This window comes from Podarcis tiliguerta (assembly GCF_965153285.1).
Source record: "Podarcis tiliguerta genome assembly, chromosome: 6".
In the NCBI taxonomy this organism is placed as follows: domain Eukaryota; kingdom Metazoa; phylum Chordata; class Lepidosauria; order Squamata; family Lacertidae; genus Podarcis; species Podarcis tiliguerta.
In genome coordinates, this window is record NC_139539.1 from 604,573 (window position 1) to 630,974 (window position 26,402).

The 26,402-nt window shown below is 54.3% G+C and overlaps 1 protein-coding gene across 3 annotated transcripts in view; it reads right to left on the reverse strand.

The window, feature by feature from the left end:
* Positions 1 to 26,402, reverse strand: part of SLC12A5 (solute carrier family 12 member 5) — a 177,384-nt gene that overhangs the window by 142,337 nt on the left and 8,645 nt on the right. The window contains exon 1 of one of the 3 annotated variants that reach the window (XM_083447284.1): positions 2,766 to 3,197. The exons of the other annotated variants lie outside the window; for them this stretch is intronic. Within the exon in view, the coding sequence (XP_083303410.1) occupies positions 2,766 to 2,817 (52 nt within the window). The 5' untranslated portion in view covers positions 2,818 to 3,197. Of the gene's footprint in view, positions 1 to 2,765; positions 3,198 to 26,402 lie in introns of those variants that run through there. 3 annotated transcript variants of the gene reach the window in all.

Below are 26,402 nucleotides of genomic sequence, written 5' to 3' on the forward strand. Positions count from 1 at the left end.
CCCAAAAAACCCCACCGCTTCTTCTGCCCAAGGAGGCCTTTCTGCTTTGTCCTCTTGCCCCACCAGCTAGCCAAAGGCTCCTTGGAAGTTCTCTGCTTCCTCTGTGTCCCCAGGGCCCCTGTCCTCTTGACCAAGAGCAGAAGGAGAGGCTCAAGGCCCCCTTTGCAGAGAAGCCCTCTCACCAAGCCACACCTCCACCTGAAGCTCAGCAAGCTGCTTGGCGCAACACACCCTCCCCCTGTGGCCCCAGACCCACTGATCCCTCCCTGCAGGAGTGGGAGAGGTGATGTCATGGGCTAAAGGCTCACAGAGGAGTTTTCCCACCAGTTTCCCCCCAAATTCTCAAGAAGAAGGCGCCCCTTAATAGCAGCAGCCTATATAGTGATTGCACTTCAGGGTGTCCAGCCTGACTTCCTCTCACTTCCTCTCTGCTGTGATCCTGACAAGAGCCTCGTAAGGTTGATTATTACTGCTGTCTCCATAATTTAGACTCCTCCATTACTTCTCTTGCCTTTTCCACTGTAGGTATATCTCAAAGTGCTGAGGATACTTTTGCCACCTGCATATCTGGGACCCCCTGACCACCCTGACCCCTACAGAGGGAGGGGCAGACCGCTGCAAGAAGAATGGAAGCAACTGGGTTGTGGGATCCAAGAGATGCGTCCCAAGCTCCGCTGCAAAGCTGGGGGCACAGTTCGTGAAGAGCACACTGCTTCAGCAACGCTCCTACAAACACACAAGCCCACACCCCGCAAGCCGGCTCTGGGTATCCATTATCTTTGCTAGGCCTTTTGCTACTGGGTTCAGAGTTCAAATCTTGCAGGGATCCCCACTGGCCTGCACTGCAAACAGCAACTGTGGGCACAACTTCTCCGGTTCCCCTCCTCCACCTCGCACAAGGGAGCTGTCATGCACAGGGCTTCCAACTTGCCGACAGCTGACAGCCGCCAGGCGCCTTCTGGGAAAGTCATTACGCTTTGCCATTTAGACTGCGCTGGGTCAAGCGCTGGGATCAGCCCCGGGTGTCACTACGGAAAGGGTCCTGCGGCGAGCCCTTCGTTGGCACATGGCGGCTGGAGGCCAGCCCATACGTGGGGCAGGCCCCTTGTGCAGCCTCCTCCAAGCAAGCGCCCGCTTGGCCAAGAGTGGCAATGCCGGCCTGGCTTGGAGATGTGGCCAAAATGAGATGTGGCTCTGAGAGGTGGCTGTGCCAGCCTCTCAGAGCTGCCCTTGAAATGGGAGGTCTGCACACCAGCAACGGCCTGGAGCCACGGCCAGCCCAAATGAACAGTGACAGGCAAGGAGGCGTCTGCGTTTTAACCTTCCCCCTCCCTGACACACAGACATGCCACGCAGCAGCAGCTGCCAGGCTCCTGCAGCAGTCTCTGCCCCCTAACCCCTGCTGCAGCCAGCCCTACACTGCAGTCAGCACCTTCCCCTCCGTGAGGGATGGGGGGCGGGTTGTGGAGCAGAGTGGGAGGGGGGCAGAGGGAGGCAGTGCCCAGAACCTGATTGCAAGGAGGAAAGTGGGACAGAGGGATGGAGGCTCCCCCCCCACCCCCACCCCGCCAGTCAGCTGGTATCTGCTTTGGCTTATGCCATCCTGGCACACTCCCATGCAGATACCTGCAGACCATAACTCCGCACTGTGCCCAGGCTCTGCCAATGGGCAGGAAGCTGCGTCTTCATCTCACTCTCAGCCTCACCAGCTTCCTGCTTTGCGAGCAACAACAAAAAAACAACCCCAAACACCCCATCTGAAGACTTGGGGCGCCCTGGGATCCGCATGAGGCCGCTGCCCGTGCCAGAGCCAGAGGGTGGGCACAGGGGGTCGTGGGAGGAGGGGTGCGCAGCAAGGGGGCTCGGTCCAAACGCTCTGCTTCCAAAGTGGTGCGTCTCTGCTGGCGCTGCATTGAGCCTGCAGTACAGGAGCCGTCACCAAAGCGGCAGGCAGGGAATAAACAGCCCCCACCCGCGAACAACGCAGCCCCAGCCTCCTCGGGGTCTACAGCGGCGCAGGCTCCTGGCAGGCAGAACCAAGGGACGCCCTCGGCTCAGGCCTGCGAAGTGGGGGCGCTGCTCCCCTCTCTCTCCTTCCCCCACAGCCCCGTCCCTTGCGCAAGAGCGAGTCCCGCGCAGCCCGCAGGGAAACTTCAGCACCGCGGACAGAGGCGGGCAGGCGGGACACTTTGTCGAGGGTCTCCTCCTGGCGCCCGGCCCCGGGTGGGAGCTCGCTCGCTGGGGCTCGGGCCAGGCCAGCCGAGCCAAGGGGAGGCTGTCCCGGGGCGCCCAGGCGCTGCATGTGGCCGCGGCATCCTGGGGTGGGGGGTGGGAGAGCTGCCTTCGCAGAGAGACAAGACTTGCACCCCCACGGACCTCCGGCTGCCCCCCGCTGACTGCTTCCCACCTCACCAAAATGTCTCCCGAGAGAGTTGCCACCCCCCCCCCAACAGACACGCACACAGGCGGAGGGTTGGCGGAGCGCGGCCAGGCTGGACGGCGCCCGCATTCCAGCACCCTGGGCAGCGGCGGCGGCGGCGCATTCCTGCGCGCGGCTGGGGCTCCCGGGCCCGGCGAGAGCGGGCGCTGCGCAGCTGCCGAGGCTCCTCCGCCGAGCAGGAGAACGGCCGTTACCCGGCGCAGGCAGCGCTCGAGAAGGGGCGCGCGATCCTGCCGGCCGGCCGGCCGGCCGTGCCCCGAAGCGGGACCCCGCCGAGGCGAGGCCTCCGAGGGCTGCCTCCAGGCTTGAGAAGCCAGCCCCTTACCTTGGCTGGCGCCCCCGTCGCCGTCCTCGCAGTCCGTCAGGTTGTTCAGCATGGCGCCCGCCGGGGCTGCCTCGTCCGAGCCTCGCTTGCCTCGGCTCCCCTCGCCTGCCTCGCGCGCCGCTGCAGTGCGGAGCAGAGCCTTTCCCTTCTCCGCTGCCGCCGCCGCCGCCGCTGCTGCCGCTCAGCCCCCTTTCAGTTCATCGTGTATTCAAAAGGCATCTTCTCCGTCAGGCGGGCGAGCGGAGGGGGGGCGGTGGGTGAGCTGAGGCGGGGGGGCGCCGAGGTGTAAGCGAGCTGGGAGAGGAGGGGCCAGGAGCGTCCGCCGAACTGCTCGCCACCTCCGAGGGCAGCGCAGATCTGAGTCGGCGGCGGAGGAATTAGGGCATCTCGGGGGCTGGCACTGCGGCTCCCCCCCGCGCAATCCGCCTGCGCGGATGCCGCCTCCTCCTCCTCTTCCTCCGCTCCCACCCCCACCCCCGCATCAGCAACCCAGCACCGGAGATAAGTTTTTTGGGGGAAGGAAGGTACTGTTTACCCAACTGTACGCCCCACACCCCTCAGCCACGCACGTGTCCGCCTTTCCTAAGAGATGGGGCAGCGACAACCCCTGATTCGCAAGACATTTGGCTCGTGGGAATGCAGGCAAGCAGTTTGAACCGCAGGTCACGGTGCAAAGCGGGAAGGGCCTAGAAGTGGAAGGGGCTTCAGGGAAGCCACCCACCCACCCACCCACTCACACAGACCTCCCTCGTGCCCCAAATCATTCCTCAGAGGATGAGAAGGTAGGAAGAAGTGTCGCCCGTGCCAAACGTATAGTTCGCCGCAGACCAAACTGATACTCCTAGCCGCCCTTGCCTTGGCCCCAGAAGCATCCTCATGGTGGCCAGTCCAGAATGCCCCCCTTCCCATCACAAAGCCCTGGGTGGTGGTGGCTCACACTGTAAGGAGCCCTCGCCGCTGGGAAGAAGAGCAGAGGGGGTTGGCTTGTGGGACCCACGGCCAGCCAGGCACAGCCCAGGACGCCCAGGTCACGCTGCTCTCTCCTGCCTGGGCCTTGATGGGGCCTGAGCCCCAAAGGCGGCACATCATTCATAAGACCATCAGAAAAGCCTGCTGGACCAGGCCAGGGGCAGATGCCCGTTGTAGGAAACCCCCAAGCAGGATCCAAGCGCCAGAACCCTCTCCCCTCCTTTGGTTCAGACGTATTGCTGTCTCCAGCTGTGGAGGGCAAGGCAGAGCCAGAGTAGCTCGGAGCCGCCAACAGCCCTCCATGAATTTGCCCAATCCTCTTAAAGCCACCTCGGTTTTGTGGCTGAAGTGCCAACTATTGGGTATTTTTAACCGCGCTCTTTAACTTGCTGGTGAAGGACCCAGAGTTAGGCCTGGGCAGCGAGGGGGCCACGTTTGCCAATGGCACTAAATTGTTCAGGGTCACAACAACGACAAAAAGGGATTGGGAGGAGCTCCAAAAGGACCTCCGCAAACGGAGTGAATGGGCAGTCAAGTGGCAAGTGCAATTCCATGCAAACCAGAGTAAAGTGAAAAACGTTGCCGTAAAAAAAACCTCCCCCAGGATCAGTGCCATAGCGGGGGGGGGGGGCAGTTTTTTTGCCCTGAGTGAAGCCTCCAGAGGGGCACCATTGAGGCTCCCAGCCTGTGCGTGTGCACAAATGCGCGTGCCAAACGGGGTCTTTTGACTCGGCCGGGCTTTGCCGCTGTCCAGGGTGCTGGAGTAGTTCTGGGTCCCGAGGCTCTTCTACTCTTAGGAGCCCAGGCGGAGCCTACGGGCCAGGCTTGCGGAGATGCCGAAAGGAAAGTTGGGGGTTCGTGTGTGTGTGAAAGAGAGGGGGTGGGGCCGAGGCAGGGAGCCGCTTCACACCGTGGGCAGCTGGAGTTCATGTGGGTGAGTCCTGGAGGGGGGGGAGGGGGGGCGCCTGGATCCCAGCACGGATCATGGCAGACGCTGGCACTCATTACTCCTTGACGGCTGTAATTAATTGTTTGCTTCCTCCTGGGCTTTGGCCAGCTGCTCTGCATTCCCGCCCCCTCCTCTCCCCCTCGCCCTGCGGCACGGCCAGGGCTCCCTATTCCCTGGCCCCAGGGGGCTCTGCTGCATCCGTCCAGGGGGGAAAGCGGGCAGGTGCCGGCACTGAGGTCCGAGGACACCCCAGCCTCAAGAGGCACCCACTTGGAGCTGCAGAGGGGGCACCGCAACACCGCTGATTCCTTATGCCCGGTGGTTCTTCTCTCTGGGCGTCAAAAAGGGAAGGGGGTTCACAAGAGGTGAGGGGGCACACGCTGCTGGGCTTGCACAGGCTGCCCTGCCCTTGGGCAAGAGTTCAGGCTGCAGGCAGAGCCCTTCAGAAGCTGGCAGCAAAGAATACAATGCATATTTTTGCAAAGGTGTTGTGTGAAAGCTGGTTTCTGAAAACCCAGAGGAATAAAGGGAGTGTTAGAGATGTCCCTGTCCAACCACTAGGAGTCTCAGGATTGCTGGAGGGTGTGAAGGGGGGGGGACTCCTACCCCCCCCTCCATTCTGCCCCACCTGGGCATCCATGTGCAATTTACCTGTGGACCTGCAGGAGGCTTCAAAGCCACACAGATGGGGCCTTAGCAAGAGGGGGGGTGGAGGAAGGCTGCTGCGAGCCCCCAAACACCCCTTTGCACCCAGAGCCAAAGGCAGAAGTGGCCCCCTCCCTGTCCCTGAGGAAGGAAGCTGCTAGCTAGCAGTCTATTTATTTCTGGAGGTGGCCCGGGCACAGGCAGCGAAAGTGGAGGCGGCGGGGAGGGGGGAGCACGTGAAAAGATGCTAATCCTCTAATCCCAGGATTATGGCTCCATTTCAAGAGCCTCCGTCACTGCTGGCACGGAGTGGGCAGCTGGGGGCCGCCCCAGAGTGCGGGGCTCCCAAGGAGGCTGCTCAGTTTCTCCCCACACCCCCTCGGTGCTGAGCCTGGGGCAGCAGGGGGCCTGGAGGAAATGGGAGCTGGGTGAGGACATCATACGGGGTGGGAGGGGCAGCCAGAAGCGGGGAGCCACAAGGAAGCAAGGGGGAATCCCTTAGGACTGGGTTCCATATTCATCTGTGCGCCTTGAAGTCACATTCCAAATGGCCTCAGACCCCTGAAATATGAGGGTAATTCTAGTGCCTTACAGACCAGTTGTATTACGAAGATAATATAGTCAAAGCACAACGAACATGGAAGCGCTAGAATTGTTTATGACTAGTGTTAACTATTTATTATTTTATTTTATTCAGGCATCCTTGCCCACAATGGCCTGGATCTGGCCCACTCCAAGTTAAATATGACCAGCCCTCCTCCCAGGCAAATGCTCCAGAAGCAGCAGCTGGCCTGCCCTGTTGCAACCAGCCAGGATCCTGACCCTCCATCGCTCTGCTCCCCCTCCTTTCCCATGAACACATTTCTCTCTACTATGAGTGCTGACAGAACTTGGTTTCTGCATCATCAGCCACCATCTTTCAGACTAACCCCACAAGAGCTGCCCAAAGTCCAGAACCAAAGTCTAACCAGTCCACCATTTCCCAGCAGCTGCCAGCCAGATGCTGTCTGAGTGGCTCAGAACCAGGTGTGTGTGTGTGTGTGTGTGTGTGTGTGTGAGAGAGAGAGAGAGAGAGAGAGAGAGAGAGAGAGAGAGAGTCCTTTTTTCTTGCTGTCCCCAGTCCCTGGTAGTCAGATATCCTGCCTCTGCTGGATCAGGCCAATGGCCCATCTGCTCCAGCACCCTGTTCTCACAGTGGCCAACCAGATGCGCCAAAGGGACACTCGCAATCAGGATTCAAACACAAGTCTCCCCTCCCCCCAACTGGTTTTCATGACTGATCCCCTGCCCTCCGCAGGCCCCTGAGAGTCACTTAGGCTACTTCCCACCACAACGTCTGCTGGATAATCAACCACAATGGGACCACTTTTTTCTGCAGGAGAGAGTGGAGTCTGCATTGGCCACTGTGGCTGCATGGTTTGGGACACATGTCTCAGCCCGATGTCCTGCTGAGCCACAACCTGTGAGCACCTGCGAAGGCGACTGGCTGCTCTGTGGCTGGGAGTCCAGCAAGCCGTGTCTTCCCTCCACTGTGCGGTTCATCGTGCGGCGGTGAGGACCAGCTCCCCCTCTGGGCCGCCTGCCTAATGAAGAGTTCGGTGACATTCGCTCCTCTCCTCCACCAGCAAGGCAGGCTGCTCTGATAAATGATATCATCACACCTATTTTGCACCTCACAATGCACAGGGCTGCCAGTGTGTGTGTGTGTATGTGTGTATGCGCACGCCTGGCAGAGAAAGGACAGGGAAGGGTGAGGGCGATATAACTGCAAGATGACTGAGAAGGCACAAGCCCTAGAGATGGGCACTCCAAACAAAACCCCAAGCAGGGATTCAGAGGAGCAGAGGGGCCCTTTCAGGCTGGTGGTGTGTGTGTGTGTATAAGGGGGAGAGAACTGTGGGGGCAGCCCTTTCTTAACAAAGCCTGCCCCCCAAAAAAACATAACTCTTGGTAGCAGCTATAGCTCCAATGTAAAAGGGCAATACAGCTGCCAAATTTGATCTCTGGGTCAAACAGCAGAGAGATAAGGAGACCGGAGGAGGCTCCACCTGGTCCAGCCTTCTTTCCCAAGAGCTGCTAGCCAGAGGCTTCTTTGAGCCTTACAAGGTGGAGGCTCATCCCTGTAGTTTGCGGGGGGGGGGCAGTTTCTAGAACTCAGAGATATACTGCACCTGAACATTGAGGCTCCACATAAGAACATGAGAAGAGCCCAGCAGCCTCTTCTCACAGGGGCCAACCAGGGGCCCAAAAGGAAACCACAAGCAGGATTCAAAGACAAGGCAACTCCAGAAGCTGCCATTCGGAAGCACTTACTGCCTCCAACTGTGGAGGCAGAGCAGGGCCATCCTGCCTAGTAGACTTATCACCCTCAGTGAATGTGTCTAATCCTCTTTAGCCTAAGTTAGTGACCACTACTGCCTCCTGGGGGAGGGATTTCCACAGTTTAGCTATGTGCTGCACAAAGGTTCTGTTATCTGTCCTGAATCTCCCAACATTCAGCTTCTTCGTGGGATGTGCAGAAGTTTGAGTGTCAGGTCCACTGTCTCTATGCATTATGTCCATTGTTTACATGGAATTTCAAAAAGTTTTTGATGAAGGCAATTGACAAAAGCTTCCAAGGAGGTTTGACAGCTGTGACTCAAGCGCAGAGGTTCTTGAGTACAGTAGCAGATTTCGAGATAGCAGGGGAGGGGGCTCTGCTGCTCTCCAGCTTCCCAAAAATGTGGGCTGCTGCCCCTTCCCTAGAGGGGGAGGGATGAGTTGCAGAGAATTTGGTCCGATGTGGCCACAACAGCTGGAGCAGCTGTGCCCCGTTCGTGCCGTCTCACCGCCTGCTATGTACAGATCAGCAGCCGGTTAAAAAGCAGAAATAAATGGACCATTCTCCCAATTTGGGGGAGGGATAGAAAATGGAGTCTCCCACCTAGGATATGTCTTGGGACCTGGGCACTGAAACTCGCTCTTAAATTATCTGGAGACAGATGTCGTTAGTGAGGCGGCAAAGTTCGCTGAGGATGCCAAATTATTATCCAATGAAGGTGAACGTTGGAAGGTTCAGGACCAGTAACAGAAATGCCTTCTTCACAGAATCATAAAAGTGGGAAGGGGTCCCCAGGGTCATCTAGTCCAACCCCCTGCCATGCAGGAATCTATTCATACAGAGCAAACTATGACATTCACTCCCACAGAAGGAAGCAATCGTTTGGAGAGCTTTAAAGGGGTATTGGACAAATTCATGGTGGGCATCTCTCTCTGTGGCTTCTGCTGTAGGCACAATGGCTGAGTTCTCCTTCCAGGAAGAGAGGCAGGATAGCTCCAAAGGCCTGTTCCTGGGGACCCCAAGAAGGACCATGCTATGGTGCTCATGTCTTCCTTTTGGGCTTCCCAGGATCCGGTTGTCCTCCGTGGGAGAAGGATGCTCGACTAGATGGCTAATAGCCACCGACAGATTCATCCTCCATGGATTAGATAAATCCATGGGGGGTAATGGATGTCAGCTATGAGAAAGTCAGAGGCCGGAAATGCCTCCTGGAAATCACTGGAGCGGGGGGGGGGGGATGCTCCTGGGTACGAATCCTGCTGGCTGGCTGGCTTCCCCAAAGAGGCACCTGGTTGGCCACTGTGGGGACAGGATACTGGACCAGGTGGGACATTGGCCTGATCCAGCAGATGCTCTTCTGATGCTCTCAAGAACAACAAAACAGAGCCCTGCTGAAGCGAGTTCTGCAAGCTGCCCATGCGCTGGGTAGCGGAGAAGTAACTCCTTTTGCCTGCCCTGCATCTTCCTGCCAGCCAGTTTCATGGTCTCCCCAGCAAGCATCATTTTATCAGTCTCGGTCCTTCTCCCCTTTAGCGACCTCTCCCCTGCCCCCCACAACCTTAAGAGTCCACCACCTTTCCCTGTGGAAGAAGGGTTTCCAATTCCTCCATCATTTCAGCTGCCCTTTTCTGCACCTTTCCCAGCTTCACAGCATCCTTTCTGAGGTGAGGCAACTGGGACCGTCCACCGCCTTCCAGATGCAGCCGCGCCATAGATTTGCAGAGAGTTCTCACGGCACTGGCCGTGGTCATATTTTCAGTCTGCTTCCTAATAATCCCAGGCACGGAGTGTAGCGTTTTCCTTGAGCTATCTCTCCATCGGCCCTTGAAAGGCTTATCCTCTGGGCCCACACACCTGGCAGTCCGAGGCAGGTGGCCTCTGAGCAGAGGTTTCATGTCAGGGCTAATAGCCATTGATAAACCTGCCTTTCATGAAGGTAACTGCCTTTCCCCAAACTAGCCAAGCCAGTCAGACACTGCCAGTTCTTGCGGTCGGGACTTCCACAGATCGATGTACGAGAGGAGCTTCTGTTTGTTGGCATTGAGCTGACTGCCAAGTGGTCCCAATCAGGGGAGGAATAGATTGAGGGGCTCAGGACTTCACAGAGGGCACAGTTAAACTATGGAACTCATGCCCACAGGAAGCAAGGATGGCCATGAACCTAGCTGGCTTTAAAAGGGGGGTGGACAAACTTGTGGAGAGGCCTGTCAATGACTAAGGGCCACAATGGCTCTGCTCTGCCTCCATGCTCAAAGGCAGTGGCTGGAGAGGGCTGCTCTTGCGCTCAGGTCCTGCTTGTGGGTTTCCCTTTGGAGCATCTGCTTGGCCCCTGTGAGATCAGGAGGCTGGAATAGATGGGTCCCCACTGACCTGATGCACCAGCTCTTACATCCTTAATGGATTCAAATGACAAGAGACTCCAACAAAACATTAGGAAGAACTTTCTGATGCTGAGAGCTGTTCAGCAGTGGAATGCGCTTCCCATCATTCTGCCTTGGACACTGAGGTCCAGCTCCAAGGGCATTCTGGCGGTTCCCTCAATGCGAGCAGCCAAGTTACAGGGAACCAGGCAGAGGGCCTTCTCGGTGGTGGCACCCACCCTGTGGAACGCCCTCCCAGCAGATGTCAAAGAGAACAACTACTATCAGACTTTTCGAAGACATCTGAAGACAGCCCTGTTTAGGGAAGCTTTTAATGTTTAAAAACTGTTGTATCTTAATATTCTGTTGGGAGCTGCCCAGACTGGCTGGGGAAAACCATCCAGATGGGCAGGGTATAAATAAATAATTATGATTCCTAAGGAGGTGTTGGGCTTTCCTTCCTTGGAGGCTTCCAAGCAGAGGTTGGATGGCCATCTATCAGGGATTCTTGAGCCAAGATTCCTGCATTGCAGGGGGCTGGACTAGATGGTCCTTGGTGTGGGTACCTTCCAAGCCTACAGCTCCATGATTCTGTTATCCTGCTTGATCTCCGCAGCACCAGGCCTCTCCTGAGCATCCTGAGGCGCCTCCTGGGAAGCAGCATGAGTCAGTCCCAGAGAGGAAGACCTGAGGAAGCAGCCAGAGTTCCAGGAGGACAGTGTGGGCTGACTTGGGTTCTCCAACAACAAGGAATCGCCAAGGCTCTCTCTCAACATCCGCACAGCTCATGCTTCCAAATCATAATCATGGGGGTGGGGAGAGACCAATGGCCCTGATCCTGGAGGGGAGGGAGAGAAGGAGATGGCAGTGTGGGCCGGCCTAGCTCTGCCCCAGGGTCAGAATCCAGCGCTTTGCTCTCTTAGGGACAGCCAGAGAAGATACCAGCAGATACCAGTCCCTCCCAACCTCTGCAGTCTCAGCAACAAGAGGCTGGGCAACGTTGGAGAAGGTGGAGAGAGAGAGAGAGAGAGAGAGAGAGAGAGAGAGAGAGAGAGAGAATTCACTCAAGTCGCTTTGTGTGTTCTTCACAGGCTGCCCGAGTCATGGCAAGTGGGCCACCTGAGGACAAGTCACATTTGTTTGTGCGACTGCAGAGAGTGCCTTGGGCCGGTTTTTGGGGTGGCAGGCTAATTTGCAGCTCGCACTTGAGATGGATGGTCCTGGCATCCTCTGTGCCGCGAGCGCAGGGCGTTTGGGGCAGGAAATGCTGCCACACAGATGAGCAGGAGATTTGACTGCAAGTCCCCTTGGCAAGGGCAACCGCTGTGCCCCCCTCCACACTCCCTCTCTGCACCCCACAGCCTCACCTCTCGGCTGCTGGGGGGGGGCGGCAGTTCTCCTGGAGCCAGGCCTGGCCCCAGCTCCCTAGGCCAGGAGGGACCTTGCCAGTCTCAGGCTGGCACCCTGGCAGCTCTCTTTCACAACAGCCTGACACCTCTGCTCCTTCTTGCCTTGGCACCGGAGGAGACAAGCTGAGCAGGGTGGGGGTGATGCTTGGGGGGGGGAGTGGGCAGAATTTGAACACTGCCCACTCTCAGGGCTTTGGTCACTGCAAGGCAGTCAAGCTCAGGGCCAGATAAGTTAGCCACCAAGCAACAGAGATGGGGGCCTGCTTGTCCCGGGTCAAAACGGAATAGAATCGTAGAGTAGGAAGGGACCAAGAGAGGTCATCCAGTCCAGCCTCCTTTGCCACCTGCTGTCATGCCCCCCCCTGCCCTTTTATATATTTGTTATTGCTTTACTTACTGCATTCCTATCCCACCTGCCAGGCATGGTTCTCCCCTTCACATTTAATCCTCCACAGCAACCCTGTGAGGGAGATTAGGCTGAGAGCCGGTGACTGGCCCTTCATGGCCAAGTGGGGGGCTCTGACTCCAGGCCTCCCAGGGGTCCCATTCTGCCCCCTGCCTCTTTCCCATGTTCCATCCTCCTCTCATGGGGAATTTTTGCCAACAGGGCAGAGCCGACTTTCATATTCCCAGTTACAGGTAGGTAGCCGTGTTGGTCTGCCGTAGTTGGAACAACATAAAAAAATTCATTCCAGTAGCACCTCAGTTTGTTATGGGTATGAGCTTTCGTGTGCATGCACACTTCTTCAGGTACTTCAGAAAAGAATTTCAGAAATAGACTGGAAAGAGATTTTGCTGAATTGCAACTTATTACCATGGAGAGACCTGGTCTGAATACAGACCTTGGATTCTTATCTCATTATACATGATAAAGCTATTTTTAGCCATCTCACCCCTTGCTTTTTCCTGTAAGACCAGCTGCAGTCTTAACAGTCAACAGGTTTACCACACCTATTTGCCAATCACCCATTCCCACCCCCCCTTCTGAGTAATACCCTTCCCCACCCTCCCACTATATATAAGGGTCTGGTGACTTCTGTTTCAGTGTATCTGAAGAAGTGTGCATGCACACGAGAGCTCATACAAAGAACAAACTTAGTTGGTCTCTGGAAGGAATTTTTTGATTTTGTTTCATATTCCCAGTGAGCCACCACAGCACCAGCCTCCTCAGAGAGTCCTCATTGGCACAAATCGTGAGCCCTGGGACACTGGCAGCTGCCAAGGCATAGGATGAGGCTGCTGGATCAGGCCCATGTGGCCCAGCATCCTGTTCTCATAGGGGCCAACCAGATGCCCCAATCCTGAAACCTCTGGGGCTGAGCACAGCCCTCTCCTCCTCCAGGAAGGTGCCCCAATCCTGAAATTTCTGGGGCCAGGCAGTGCCAGACCTTTGCTCCTGAGCCCAGCCCAGTGCTGCTGCCACCTCGCTGCTTCATTGCTCTGGATCCCTGGGAAAGGCGGCCTTCCTCCCAGCAGGGAAAGGCATGGCTGGGCTGAGGCACTTCCTGCTCCAGCAGAGCCAGCCGCCCGCCTGCTTCGGCTCCTTGCCAGGCAGCTGGGCTGGGCAGGCCGAGCTGCCACTCTGTCTCCACTGCCTCCTGCGGACACACACACACACACATGCCCATGCCACAGTCAGGCTCCTGCTCACACTTCATCCGAGGTGCCGCCTCACACTTCACAGCTCCGTGAGCCGGAGAGCCAGGCAGGAAGAGGCAGGCCGCCTCCCGGGGGCACAGCAAGGAGCCCAGGCTGCCGCCTGAAGGACAGCTCTGCTGATGGAGACCAGAGTCCCTTGCCCACACGCCAGCCGGTCGGCCAGCCGCTCCACCGTCTTGCCTTGGGCCTCTCCTGTGTCCTGCAGGGCTACCAATGTTGAGAGGGCACATTTATTATTGGCAAGACGCTCCGCAGTCGGCTGGGGTTGCCTCCCGGTCACAGAAGTCCAGGGGCACCAGGGCGAGGGAAACTAAGAGAGAGAATGCTAGATGGCTCTGACCTGGTGGAATGCTCTGTCCCAGGAGACCAGGGCCCGGCAGGATTTAACCTCCTTCCGCAGGGCCTGTAAGACAGAGCTATTCCGCCTGGCTTTCACTTTGAACCTATCCTGATCTTTTATTTCCCTTCCTTCCCTCCCTCTCCCCTTTTTGTGAAGATTACCCGCTCTGGGATCCCACAGCTAATTCTCCCCTGGTCTCCTCGCTGGCCCAAATAAGACTAATTTAGCCAGCTAGCCCTGGTGATCATCTAATGCTTATTGGATGGATTTCCCCCCCTAAATTGATTTTTGAATTCTGAATTTATTGTTATTCACGTTTGATACCATATTTTATGCTGTTTGTTGTTGCATCAATTAAGTGTTTTAAATTTGTTGTTAGCCGCCCTGAGCCATGGTTCCCTGAACCGGGAAGGGCAGGATATAAATAAATTATTATTATTATTATTATTATTATTATTATTATTATTATTATTATTATTTATTATTATTATTGACAAAAGATGAGAAGAAGCCCTTCTTCACGCGATGCATAGTTCAGCTTTGGAACTCACTTCTGCAGGAGGCAGTGACTCTGATGGCTTTAAAAGAGGATTGGACAAATGGAGATGGAGGAAGAGGAAGAGGAGGAGGCGATGGAGGGCTCTGGTATCCGGATTCTGCTGGCTGGCTTCCCACAGGCAACTGTTCAGCCACTGGGAGAACAAGATCCTGGCCTGGATGGGCCACTAGATGGGCCTGATCCACCAGATGTCATTAACACAGGAGCTTTGGGGCTTCCTGGTGAAAGGAGGAGGAGGCAATCTTCTCATGCCCTCCTTCTTTATCATTGCTACAACAGGTTTTCGATCACACCCCTTAGCAAAGCAAGTGTGTGGCCTGGGGGAGTGACAAAATGGGGCCCGTTTAGGAAGGTCTTGCTGGAGACGTTCTGCAGCCCCCCCCCCCCCAACAGAGCAGGCCCAGTTGAAGGCCCATTATTTCGGCGCTGGAGAAGGGTTTCCAAGCAGACATCGTCCTCACCTGGCACCACCCACTGAATGGCACAGAGCGAAGCTCCCGTTCCTTGTTTCCCCTGCCCCCCCCTCTCCCGCCGGACAGGTCTGCTTTTCATGGCAGTCAGAATTTGCCCCCTGAGCCAGCTAGCCTCCCCACCTGCAGGGTCCTCACTGGGATTTGAAGCCCATGGTAGTTTTCACCTGAATGCAGCCCTCTTCAGGGAAGTTTTCAGTATTTGATACTGTATTGTGTTTTTACTGTTTTTGTTGGGAGCCCCCCGGAATCATTTTAGATATAAATTACTACTACTACTACTACTATAGGGACACGGGTGGCGCTGGGGGTAAAAGCCTCAGCGCCTAGGGCTTGCCGATCAAAAGGTCAGCGGTTCGAATCCCCGCGGCGGGGTGCGCTCCCGTCGTTCGGTCCCAGCGCCTGCCAACCTAGCAGTTCGAAAGCACCCCTGGGTGCAAGTAGATAAATAGGGACCGCTTACTAGTGGGAAGGTAAATGGCATTTCCGTGTGCTGTGCTGGCTCGCCAGATGCAGCTTGTACCACTGGCCACGTGACCCAGAAGTGTCTTCGGACAGCGCTGGCCCCCGGCCTCTTAAGCGAGATGGGCGCGCAACCCCAGAGTCGGACACGACTGGCCCGTACGGGCAGGGGTACCTTTACCTTTACTACTACTATGCATCTCACCACCTGGCAGCCAAGGGGTTCGTTTCTGCAAAGGTAGGATCCTGGGGAGAAACTCTGATTGTGGGCAGAGGGGCTTCTTGAACGGGGCCTTGCCTGAAATGAGGGATGTTTGCATTGGGCAGGTCAGATGGGGGGCATTTGGAACTAGGCACCAGAGGCAGGAGGGGCTGGCCTTGCAGCTGTGCCCACCCACATGCCCACAGAACCAAGGGGAGACCCCTCCTCAAGCCGAGCGGGGACAGGGCGGGGGCTCAGAGGCCGGGCCTCAGGTTCAGCTCCTTCTCCAGGCAGGGTTCGAATGAGAGTCCTTTGCCTGGACTCCTGCTGCCGGCCAGTGCAGGCAGTCTTGAGCACGATGGGCCAATGGTCAGAGTCAGGAGAAGGCAGCTGCCTACACCCACAAAACCTGCCACCCTCAGGAGCAGAAGGAAGGTCCCCCAAATGGACAGGGGGCTGTGCTCCCCCCTGCCCCACACCTCCTGGACTTAAAGCTCTCCTCTCCCTCCTCCTCCTCCTCCTCTCCCCAAAATAACGCTTGTGAAATCCATCAAGCAGAAGAAGAGAGGGAAGACAGGCAGCATGGTTGCCGTGGAAACTAGAGGGCCTCCTTAAGCAGCTGGTTGCCGTGGAGACAGCAGAGGGATACACACAGCAGCACTGATCTATACTGTGGTCCAGAAATGTCAAGCTACAGCCGCTGGAGCAGCTGTGGTTTGGCATGCAAGGCGGGGGGGGGGGGGACGTGCCCGTTGGCCTGCGTGTCTGGGTTCCTCACACTCACACGCACTGCGCCCCACAGTTAGACTGTGGAACTCACTCCCACAGGAGGCAGATTGATGGGCAAATTCACGGAGGAGGAGAGGCCTGTTGATGGCCCCTGGCCAGGGTGCCTCTGCTCTGGGAATTGCAGGAGGGGAGAGTTGCTCTTGCGCTTGGATCCTGTGTGTGGGTTTCGTGCAAGAGGCATCTGCTTGGCCCCTGTGAGAACAGGAGGCTGGGCCAGATGGTCCTGGGCTCTTAAGACACCCTTTCCATGCCCCTCCATCATCCCAGCTGCCTCAGGGCTCCGTTTGTGCATGGCAGCAGGAAGCACTGGGGGACCCCCGTCTCCCCATTTGCCTTTGGGGAGGGGGAGATGCTTGTGCAAAGCCCACTCAGAGTCACGCTCCCACGGGCCGGCAGGGTCCCCCGAGGCGGTGGGTGGCAGGGAATGAGGTGGGCCGGGGGCCCCTGGACCAGCCCTGTGGCAGCATCTGCCACCCGGGTGCCCCTCCAGATCCCGCTGCTGCCGCCGCTCAGCCAAGACTGGCGTTGCCATGGCAACTGTGCCGCTCCGAGTGGCGATCTAATTCAGGGTTTATTTTAAGAAACGCGTCGGATCTCGGAGTCTCCCCCGGGCAGGGAGGGGGCGGGGAGAAGTGGGGCCTGCGGCTGCCTCCCGCTCTTCCCCCGCGAGCCCCAGCCCCCGGGCAGACGCCCCCTAACTGTGCGTGGGCCTGGGAGGGGAGGGGGGTCCCAGAAAGGAAGGAGGCAGGCGCTGAGGGAGGGTCCCAGCAAAGCCGGGTCCGAGGTGATAAGGGGGCTTCGGCAAAGCCTGGGGGCTGCTAATGCCCCCCCCCGTCAGAGCCTCGCAAAGCCCTCTTCTCAGGGGGTGGCGATGGGGAGCCCTGGGCTTCAGTATCTCAACCCCTGCATTGCGTGGGGGTGGACTAGATGCCGCTGGGGGTCCCTTCCAGTCTCCCCATTCCAGGCCAGCATGGAGGGCAGAGTGGGCTGCTGTGGGGTCTTTTTGGTCCAGCTTCAAGTTGAAAGAGGGAGGGAGGGGGGCATCTGCCTGGGCACTCAGACCCAAGTCCACTCCGCAGAGAGTTAAGCAGATGAAGATGATGGACTATATGGAACTGACCGGGAGACTCCGAGACCAGAGAGAAGAGACGGTGGAAGAAGATTGGAAGAAGTTTAAGGAACATTTGAAAAAATGTTAATATTTAAATCTAAGAATAGCTTTGGAAGTAGATATAGGTGGTAGGGTTAGAAGTAGAAGATAGTGTATTTTATAAGTGATAACATGTGAAGTTTTTTATGGTTAAAGTAAATGGGGGGGGGGAGATGGTTAGAAATTATGATACAGTGGTACCTCAGGTTAAGTACTTAATTCGTTCCAGAGGTCCGTTCTTAACCTGAAACTGTTCTTAACCTGAAGCACCACTTTAGCTAATGGGGCCTCCTGCTGCTGCCGCGCCGCCGGAGCACGATACCTGTTCTCATCCTGAAGCAAAGTTCTTAACCTGAAGCACTACTTCTGGGTTAGCTGAGTGTGTAACCTGAAGCGTATGTAACCTGAAGCATATGTAACCTGAAGCGTATGTAACCCGAGGTACCACTGTATATGTAAACTGCTAAAGATGAAGTAAAATGAAAATCAGATGGGGGGGACTTGGGGTGGGACACTTAACGATGTTTAGAAATATAAGAATATGACAAGAATTTGTTTGTATTGTTTGTCTTTTCTGTTTGTGTTTTCTATTTGTGTTATAAAATGAATAAAAAAATTTGAAAAAAGAGAAAGAGAGAGAGGGAGAGAGAGTTCGGTCTGGAGCCTCTCCACCCAGCCCCAAACCAAGCAGCACTAATTCTGGGCACAGCTAAGTGCAGTGCGCTGAGTTCAGCCTCTGGGTCCGCAGGCGCTCCAAAAAGCATCACGGGGAAGGAAGATGCAGCGTGTGGGCTCAGAGGGAGCACTTTGCTGGCACTGCAGGTCAGGGGGCAGGGGGTGGAGATGGGGGCAGGATTCAGGCGAGCATGAAACCTGGGAGGAGCTATGAAGTCTGGATCAGGCCAATGGCCCACCCAGCACCTGTACTCACAATGGCCAGCCAGACGCCTCTGGGAATTCAGGGGGCAGGATCCGAGGGCAAGAGCCCCCTTCCTTCTTGTAGACATCAACAGCCCCCTATCTCCTCCTCCACAAACTCCTCTAAATTTCTTTGAAAGCCATTCAAGTTGAGGGCCTCCTGTGGAAGTGAGTTCCACAGTTTAATGATGCGCTGTGTGGGGAAGGACTTTCTTTCCACACGTTCTAGATTGCCTGAGGGCACCCGGAGAGCAGGACTTCGCCACAAGGACTCCTGTTCTTGAAAATTCCAGGGACCCTGCAAACCATCGCCCTCCCCAAGCCACGCAAAACGTGAAGGGAGCTGCCGTCTCCCATCAGGAAAATCCCCAAACCCGTATCATGGCAATGCTTGTTTATTGGGCCAATCGAAATGTCAGAAAATAACACAGGAGGTTTCAAGTTATTCAGGTTAAATGAAGAAGAGCAAATACATTAGCTGTGATTCTGGCAGGGAGGGGGCGGCGGGTTGGACGAGTTGACCTTTGGGGGAAGAGCGCATTTGTTTTGTAACGGCTGTGGGGAGGCCGTGTACCCCCATCCCTTCCACCTGGCGAGAGTCTTTAACATGAGAAAGTTACATGGGGGGGGGGGAGCTATTCAAACAAGGCTATTAGGGGCTATGTGGGTTTCAAGTGGGATGCCATTGGTGCTGTGAGTTAAACCACAGAGCCTAGGACTTGCCGATCAGAAGGTTGGCGGTTCGAATCCCTGCGATGGGGTGAGCTCCCGTTGCTCGGTCCCTGCTCCTGCCAACCTAGCAGTTCGAAAGCACGTCAAAGTGCAAGTAGATAAATAGGTACCGCTCCAGCGGGAAGGTAAACGGCATTTCCGTGCGCTGCTCTGGTTCGCCAGAAGCGGCTCAGTCATGCTGGCCACATGACCCGGAAGCTGTACGCCGGCTCCCTCGGCCAATAAAGCAAGATGAGCGCCGCAACCCCAGAGTCAGCCACAACTGGACCTAATGGTTAGGGATCCCTTTACCCCTTTACCTAGGTTTCAAGCCTGCCCAGGAATTGAGTGCTGATGGGAAGGAGAAACAGTTGGTTCTGTATCTCAGGAAGCACAAACAAAAAACAAAAAGCCTAGCTGTAACCCAGATCTGTCTCCATCCTACAAGACACATTTAAAAAGCTAAAAAAAAACCAGCCCTCTCCTAACAGCAGCAGCCGCACTCACATTTTGGCAGCCCACAATCAGCCCCAGAGACCCCCAAGCCAGGCCTGGAGACCAGAGCCCTCCCAACAGCTGCTGCCCATCAGGCTGCCTCTCATCTGGAAGGTCGCCTCTCACTGCTTGCCTCCTCCTCCTCCTGCTCCTCCTCCATCGCAAATTCATCTCATCCGCTTTCAAATGGCCTGAGCTGGCAGAGAGCAACCTGCTCTGGTCACGGAATCAGAGCTGCAAGGGAACCCCAAGGCCATCTAGTCCAACCCCCAGCAATGCCGGGGGTGCTGCTGGTTCCGAATGTGCACAGGCGCCTAGATCCAGGGGGATCTGGGAGACACAACCCACTTTTCTCTGCAAGTGTGCAAGGGAACCCTAGGGGGGACCAACACCCCCAATTGTGCATGGCTAGTACACTGGCAGCCCCCCAAAAATGCCTCCCTTGCAACAAGACCCATGCAGTCAGGCCCCAGTCTGAGATGATGATGATGATGATAATAATAATAATAATAATAATAATAATAATAATAATAATAATATTTATATATTTATACCCCGCCCTTCCGGGTTCAGAAAACTGGGAACAGGGCTAACAACAAATTTAAACACTTAATTAATGCAACAAAAAACAGCATAAAATACAGCATAAAATGTGAATAACAATAAATACAAAATTCAAAAATCAATTTAGGGGGGAATTTAATCCAATCCAATAAGCATTAGATGATCCCCAGGCCTAGCTGGCTAAGTTAGTCCTATTTGGGCCAGCGAGGAGACCAGGGGAGAATTAGCTGTGGGATCCCAGAGTGGGGAATCTTCACAAAAAGGGGAGAGGGAGTCATCAGGCTGAATTCAAATTAAAGGCCAGGCAGAATAGCTCTGTCTTACAGAGAAGGAAGGAAGTTAAATCCTGCAGGGCCCTGGTCTCCTGGGACAGAGCATTCCACCAGGTCGGAGCTATCACTGAGAAGGCCCTGGCCCTGGTGGAGGATAATCTGACTTCCTTAAGAGCACAAAGGGAGCCTCCTGGATCAAGCCAGTCCAGACTCCTCTTCTCGCAGGGGCCACCCGGATGCCCCCATGGGAAACCCACAAGCAGGATCCAAGCACCAGAGCCCTGTCTGCTCCCTTCCTGAGGTTTCCAGCAACTGATACTCAGAAGCATCGCTGTCCCCAGCAGTGGCTAGTAACTTATTTGTAACCCTCTGGTCCTCCAGGCATTTGCTTCATCCTCTTGTAAAGCCATCCAAGTTGGTGGCTCTCCCTGTGGGAGGGAGTTCCACAGTTTAACTATCCTGCATGAAGAAGGACTTTCTTTTCTCCAGCATTCAGCTTCCTCGGATGCCCATGAATTCTAGCGTTCTGAGAAAGCAAGGATCAAGCTCCTGTCTAGCCTCTTTCTCCCTGCCATGCATAATCCAGTAGAAAAGAATAGAATAGAATTTATTATTTATACCCCGCCCATCTGGCTGAGTTTCCCCAACCACTCTGGGCAGCTCCCAACAAAATATTAAAATACAGTGGTCTGTTAAACATTAAAAGCTTCCATTAACAGGGCTGCCTTCAGATGTCTTCTAAAAGTCTGGTAGTTGTTTTTTCCTTTGACATCTGGTGGGAGGGCATTCCACAGGGCGGGTGCCACCACCGAGAAGGCCCTCTGCCTGGTTCCCTGTAACTTGGCTTCTTGCAGGGAGGGAACCGCCAGAAGGCCCTCGGCGCTGGACCTCAGTGTCCAGGCAGAACGATGGGGATGGAGATGCTCCTTCAGATATACTGGACTGAGGCCATTTAGGGCTTTCAAGCACCAACACTTTTAATTGTGCTCGGAAACGTCCTGGGAGCCTCTAATAAACCTCTTTCATGTCAAAGCTTGTGTGTGTTATGAGGAAGGAGACAAATGCCGTTCTCTTTCTGAAGGAGGTATTGCAGCATCACACACATGGGGGGGGCACTTTGGTTCCCCAGGGGATCCAGGCCAGGCTTCCTGCCCCTCCCCAAGTGGCAGAAAGGAGCTTCCACTGGCTCCCCCCAGAGCAGCAGCAAGGGAGACACCTGCTACCTGCCCTGGTCTCTGGGAGCAGCAGCCACACCTGTCTGGAACCCACAACTCCTGGGCTCCCCATACAGAGAAGCAGCTGCTCCAAATCCATTCCTCAGGGCTTCCCTGAGCTGCTCTGAGTGTCAAAGCAAATGAGGGGAAATGAGATCTAGGTTAACTAACCAACGATAAGTCAGCTTTAATTGACGTCTCCCCACCAGCCTTTGTCTCAAGATCAATCAATTCATCAGACACATTTGCATGTGCGCAGAACCTCGACATTCATGCATTTTGAGATACGTACTGGTGGAAGGGCGAGGCATTTGATTATTCTATTTCACTTTTCAAATACACTGACTTTTCTTAAAGGGGACAAACCACTTTTTTATTTTAAAAAAGTCATTCATTTTCAAAAAGCCATCTTAGCCTTCCCCCCGCCCCCTTGCTGCATCACAAGAAAACTCCAGAAGAAATCGTAAGAATCCAGATCAAAAAACCACCTTGGGTGCCTTCAGTTCTTACAGGTGGCAATTGCCCCAGCCCACCAGTCAGTCAAGAGGCAGAGGAATCCTAACCAGGCAGACAGACCAGTTAAGCGGCATCTGATCTGCTGCAAGACCAGCTGCCAGGGATTCCTTAGCTGTGGTTCCTGCACTGCAGGGGGTTGGGCTGGATGACCTTTGAGGGTCCCTTCCCACTCTACAGCTCTAGGATTCTGTGCTCCTGGCCAGTGGCTGCTGGGGGCAGGGCAAACCTTCCCGTCCTGCCATTCCACTGACTCCTGCGGAGCTGATTTTCATGGCACCTGCATTTCTGGCAAGCTCTGTGGGCAGGACCAGGGAATGTAGAGGGCAGGATGCTGCGCCATTCTGTCCCTCCCCTTAGCCCTGACACAGCCCCTTTTTTGCCATTTACACCAGCATACCTCAGGCTGGCTTAATTTGTGCCAGCAGGGCTCTTCCTCAGCTGGCATAACTAGATAAACCAGGTTACAGGCAACTCAGCCACCGGCTGGGCAAGGAGAATCCCGGCCTCGTCCAGATCTTGCAAGGATTTTGCACAGGGACAGCAAAGGCTTGATTCATCTCCAGATCGAGCGAAGCACCTGCTGCTTAGTCATCAGGCGTCCAAAGGTGCCTGATTTTGAGCAACAGGGAATTGGGGCCAGGAGGAGGAGGAGGGACGAAGCTGCCTCTGGTGAGAGCAGCAGAGAAAACACCGTTCCTTAGGAATGAGTGCCTAAGAGGGAGGGATCATAAGAAGACAGCAAGACCCTCCTGGATCCGGCCAGTGGCCCATCTAGTCCAGCATCCTGTTCTCACAGGGGCCAAACGGTTGCCTGCGGGGAACCAGCAAGCAGGATTCAAACACAAGAGCCCTCTCCGCCTCCATGAATTTGCCTAATCTGTTTTAAAAGCCATCCAATTGGTGATTGTCACTGCCTCCTGTGGGAGGGAGTTCCATAGCTTAACAATGTGCTGCACAAAGGATTTTTTTATATATATAAATCCAGCCTGGGTCTTCCAATATTCAGCTTTATTGGACGTCTAGGGCTTCTAGTGTAATGGGAAAGGGAGAAAAACTTTTCTTTGTGCGCTTTCTCCATGCCAGGCGCAATGAAATGTCATGTCGCCTCTGGGTCACCTTTTCTCTAATCTAGACAGTCCCACATGCCGTGACCTTCCTTCACAGGGCAGCAGAATGGCAAACACGGTTCAATATAAAGGAATATAAAGTGATGGTGTACATTGGGGCAGAATGTTTTGTTTCACAGGGAGGCAAATGGGGTCTGAACTGGAGGTGACTGTCAGGAACAAGACTTTTTGGTGACAGTGCAAAGCGCGACGGTGATACTGGGGTCACGTGTAGCAGCTGAGGAAAAGGCACGTTCTACAGATCATTAGGCAAGGAATTGGAAATACAAACTGAGGATATCATAATGGCTTTATACAAATCTGTGGTGTAACCACCTTCGAGATACTGTACAGAGTTTCTTGTTGACTCACCTCAAAAAGGATATAGCAGAGTTGGAAATGCTTCAGAAGAGAGCAAGCCAGATGATCAAGGGGGTGGAGAGGTTCCCCTGTGAGGAAAGGACTTTGGGGGACTTTTTAGGGTGGAGAAAAGGGGAGTCATAGAGGACAGGATAGATGTTTATAAATGATGGGGAACGTGGAGAGAGTAAAGCTTGTCTCCCTTTCTCACTGTGGACTCTCGTGAAAGTTCAGAGAAGTTTTTAATGTGTGACATTTTGATGTATTTTTAATCTTTGTTGGAAGCTGCCCAGAGTGGCTGGGGAAACCCAGTCAGATGGGCAGGGTACAAATAATAAATGATTATTATTATTAAGGGTAGGATTGAGGGCAGACTCCATCTGCCCATGGACTGTGCTCAGAAGTGAGGCTGAGCCGAATGATATCTCGAGTACCACAGATTCAGCACCTCTGATCGATATTACGCCATGCAAAACATCAGGAGCATGAACATTTTCCAAACACATTCAACCCCAGCATTCAAAATATCATTGGGAAGCAACCTATTGTAAGGAAAGAAATGGCTGGTTTGAAGAACTGCCCCCATCGCTCAGCTGCCTGGTACTTATTAATGATTCAAGCTGGAATCTGATAGAGAATTTTCCCGAAGGAATCAGAGACCGCCAGTCAGTCGTGTGAACCCGAGAAAGACGCACAGCTGAAAGGGACTTTCTGTCAGGGAGCCGACGCTGGTGGTGATTACAAGGGATTTTGTCAGTGTAAAAATTCTACACTCTAATTAGTGTGATGTATAGATGCCATTTGCACATAGCTGAGTCTGTTTATTGCGCAGGCTGCTGGGAGATTCCTGCCATGGGCATCTCTATCACAGCCAGACTCAGCCCTCAGGGCCCTGCGCCCTCATGGAGGGGGAAGGAAAATATCTCAGCACTGAGATCTCGTAATTTCTAAGGTCGTCTTTCGATTTGTCCATCCCATGTTGTAGCAGGAACCCCCCCCCCACCCCAATCATTCAGTTTGTACAGACTTCACACACACTCACACTCACACACTACATATGCCACGCTTCTGTTATAAATTCATAGAAAAATCAACCATACATCGGATTTGCACTGTTCCACTTTTATTTTACTCCATGAAGGAAAGACTACAAAATGGGGAAGGTTTGATACAGGGCGCCATAATCCCTTCACCATACCAGCACATCCACAGGAGCCCTGCCCAGTTGCTATGCCAACCCTGATGGTCCTAGACAGAAGACAATCAATATCACAAAGAACTTCCATATGGGAGTGGATTCAGCATGGACTGGAACAAAGGACAATGATCAGATCTTCCCTCAGGGGGCAGGAAACTGCGACTACCTTTTGTCTTCAGAAAATGACTCACGGGGAGGGGTAGAAGGGAACCAGCCAGGTGACAGGACACTCAGGTTACCACCACAACTCCTCCCTCAACCCCTCCTTTCTGTAATGTATGCATGATGTTTCTGGGGGTGGGCTTGACCTAGAGGAGGGGAATTTCAAAAGTTTTTATAAGGTCTTGCACACCATTTTTCTGTGTCCTTTCCTCTCTCCTGCAAGTGAGGGGAACACCCTGCTGCAACAGTACAATAAAGGCCAAGCCTACAGGCTGCTGTTTTGCTCCAAGTTATCCTGGTTGGTGTCTTTGTTTTGTCCAAGGGAGCCCTCGGATTTTTTCGGTAACAATGTTCACATAAGTGCCAACTTTCTCATGCAGCCACTGGTCCTTTGGAACAGATATTCAATCCCTCCCAACCCTCCTGCCCACCATCATGTCAAGTGTGGACTGTGCACTTCTGCAAGAGGTCCACCTCAGAGGCAGAGGCCTGCTCTTTCATTCATTGCTCGCCATGCTAGACACATGGTGGCAACACATGCCTGGGCAGCGCCTTTCCCAAGAGGTGCATCATGCACCAGGTATTTTGGGCCCAGGTATCTGCACCACCATACAAATCACAGTCTCAGAAACGGCTGTCAGGAGGCAACCTTTGCAAAACACAGACAAAACCTTTGGCCACTAGAGGGAGCTCCGTACCCGGCATTCCTCCACTAGGAATGGGAAGCCACCTGTCTGGACCTCTTTGCCCTCCCTGCCAAGCAAAAGCTGTTCCGAAGGAAACAGGGGAGGAGGCTGCAGGTACAGGGCTGGGGCAGGAGATAGAAATATCAATCTCACTTTCCCGTCATAAACAAATAGTTAAGGCTAATGATAATAATAATAATAATAATAATACTTTTATTCTTTAGACCCCAGCCACCTACAGAAAAATAGTAAGACAAAAACAAACCTAAGAGCAAATATATTATAAAGTGTTAGCAATTAAAATACTAAGCAGAAACATCCTTGCTCCTAATTATAGGCATCTCTTAATGACTTTTTTACACTGATAGGCCTATTCAGCAGTTTATAAACTTTTTAGATGAGCCCGTCGTTTTTGATTCTTCTGTATTGTTGATATGATTTTTTTATTTTTTGGATTTGTGGATCTCTCTGTGCGACACCCTGATATTTTGTATGAAGAGAAGTTTGGAAATAACTGTGTAAATAAACATGAGCATATTACAAGCCTGCAGGGATCCCTCAGGGTCCTAGTTCTGCAGGGAGCCCCCAGGAGGGGGGCCACAACAGAGGAAGGCTGAGTCTTCACGGGGCTAAACGCTCTTGGATCTCCTTCCTGCAAGAGTCTTGCAGGGCTGCTGCCCCTCAGGAAAGGTGCCTTTCAAGTGCCCTCATCATTTGGGCAAGCAGCTATGAGAAAAGCAAATCTCATGGGCTGTATCCAGTCTTACTTCTGCTCCAAGTAGACCCATAAGACGTCTAGCCCATTCTGTTTTCTGGAGATGAAGACAGCATGGCAAGTACTTGCAGTCAGTGTGGACTTGCTGCCACTAGAGGGAGCCAGCCTCACTTCCTCACTTCCTTGGTAGGTAGAATTCAGGTAAAGGTAAAGGGACCCCTGACCATTAGGTCCAGTTGTGACTGACTCTGGGGTTGTGGTGCTCATCTCACTTTATTGGCCGAGGGAGCCGGCGTACAGCTTCCGGGTGATGTGGCCAGCATGATTAAGTGGCTTCTGGCGAACCAGAGTAGCGCATGGAAACGCCGTTTACCTTCCCGCCTGCTCTGGTTCACCAGAAGCGGCTTAGTCATGCTGGCCACATGACCCGGAAGCTG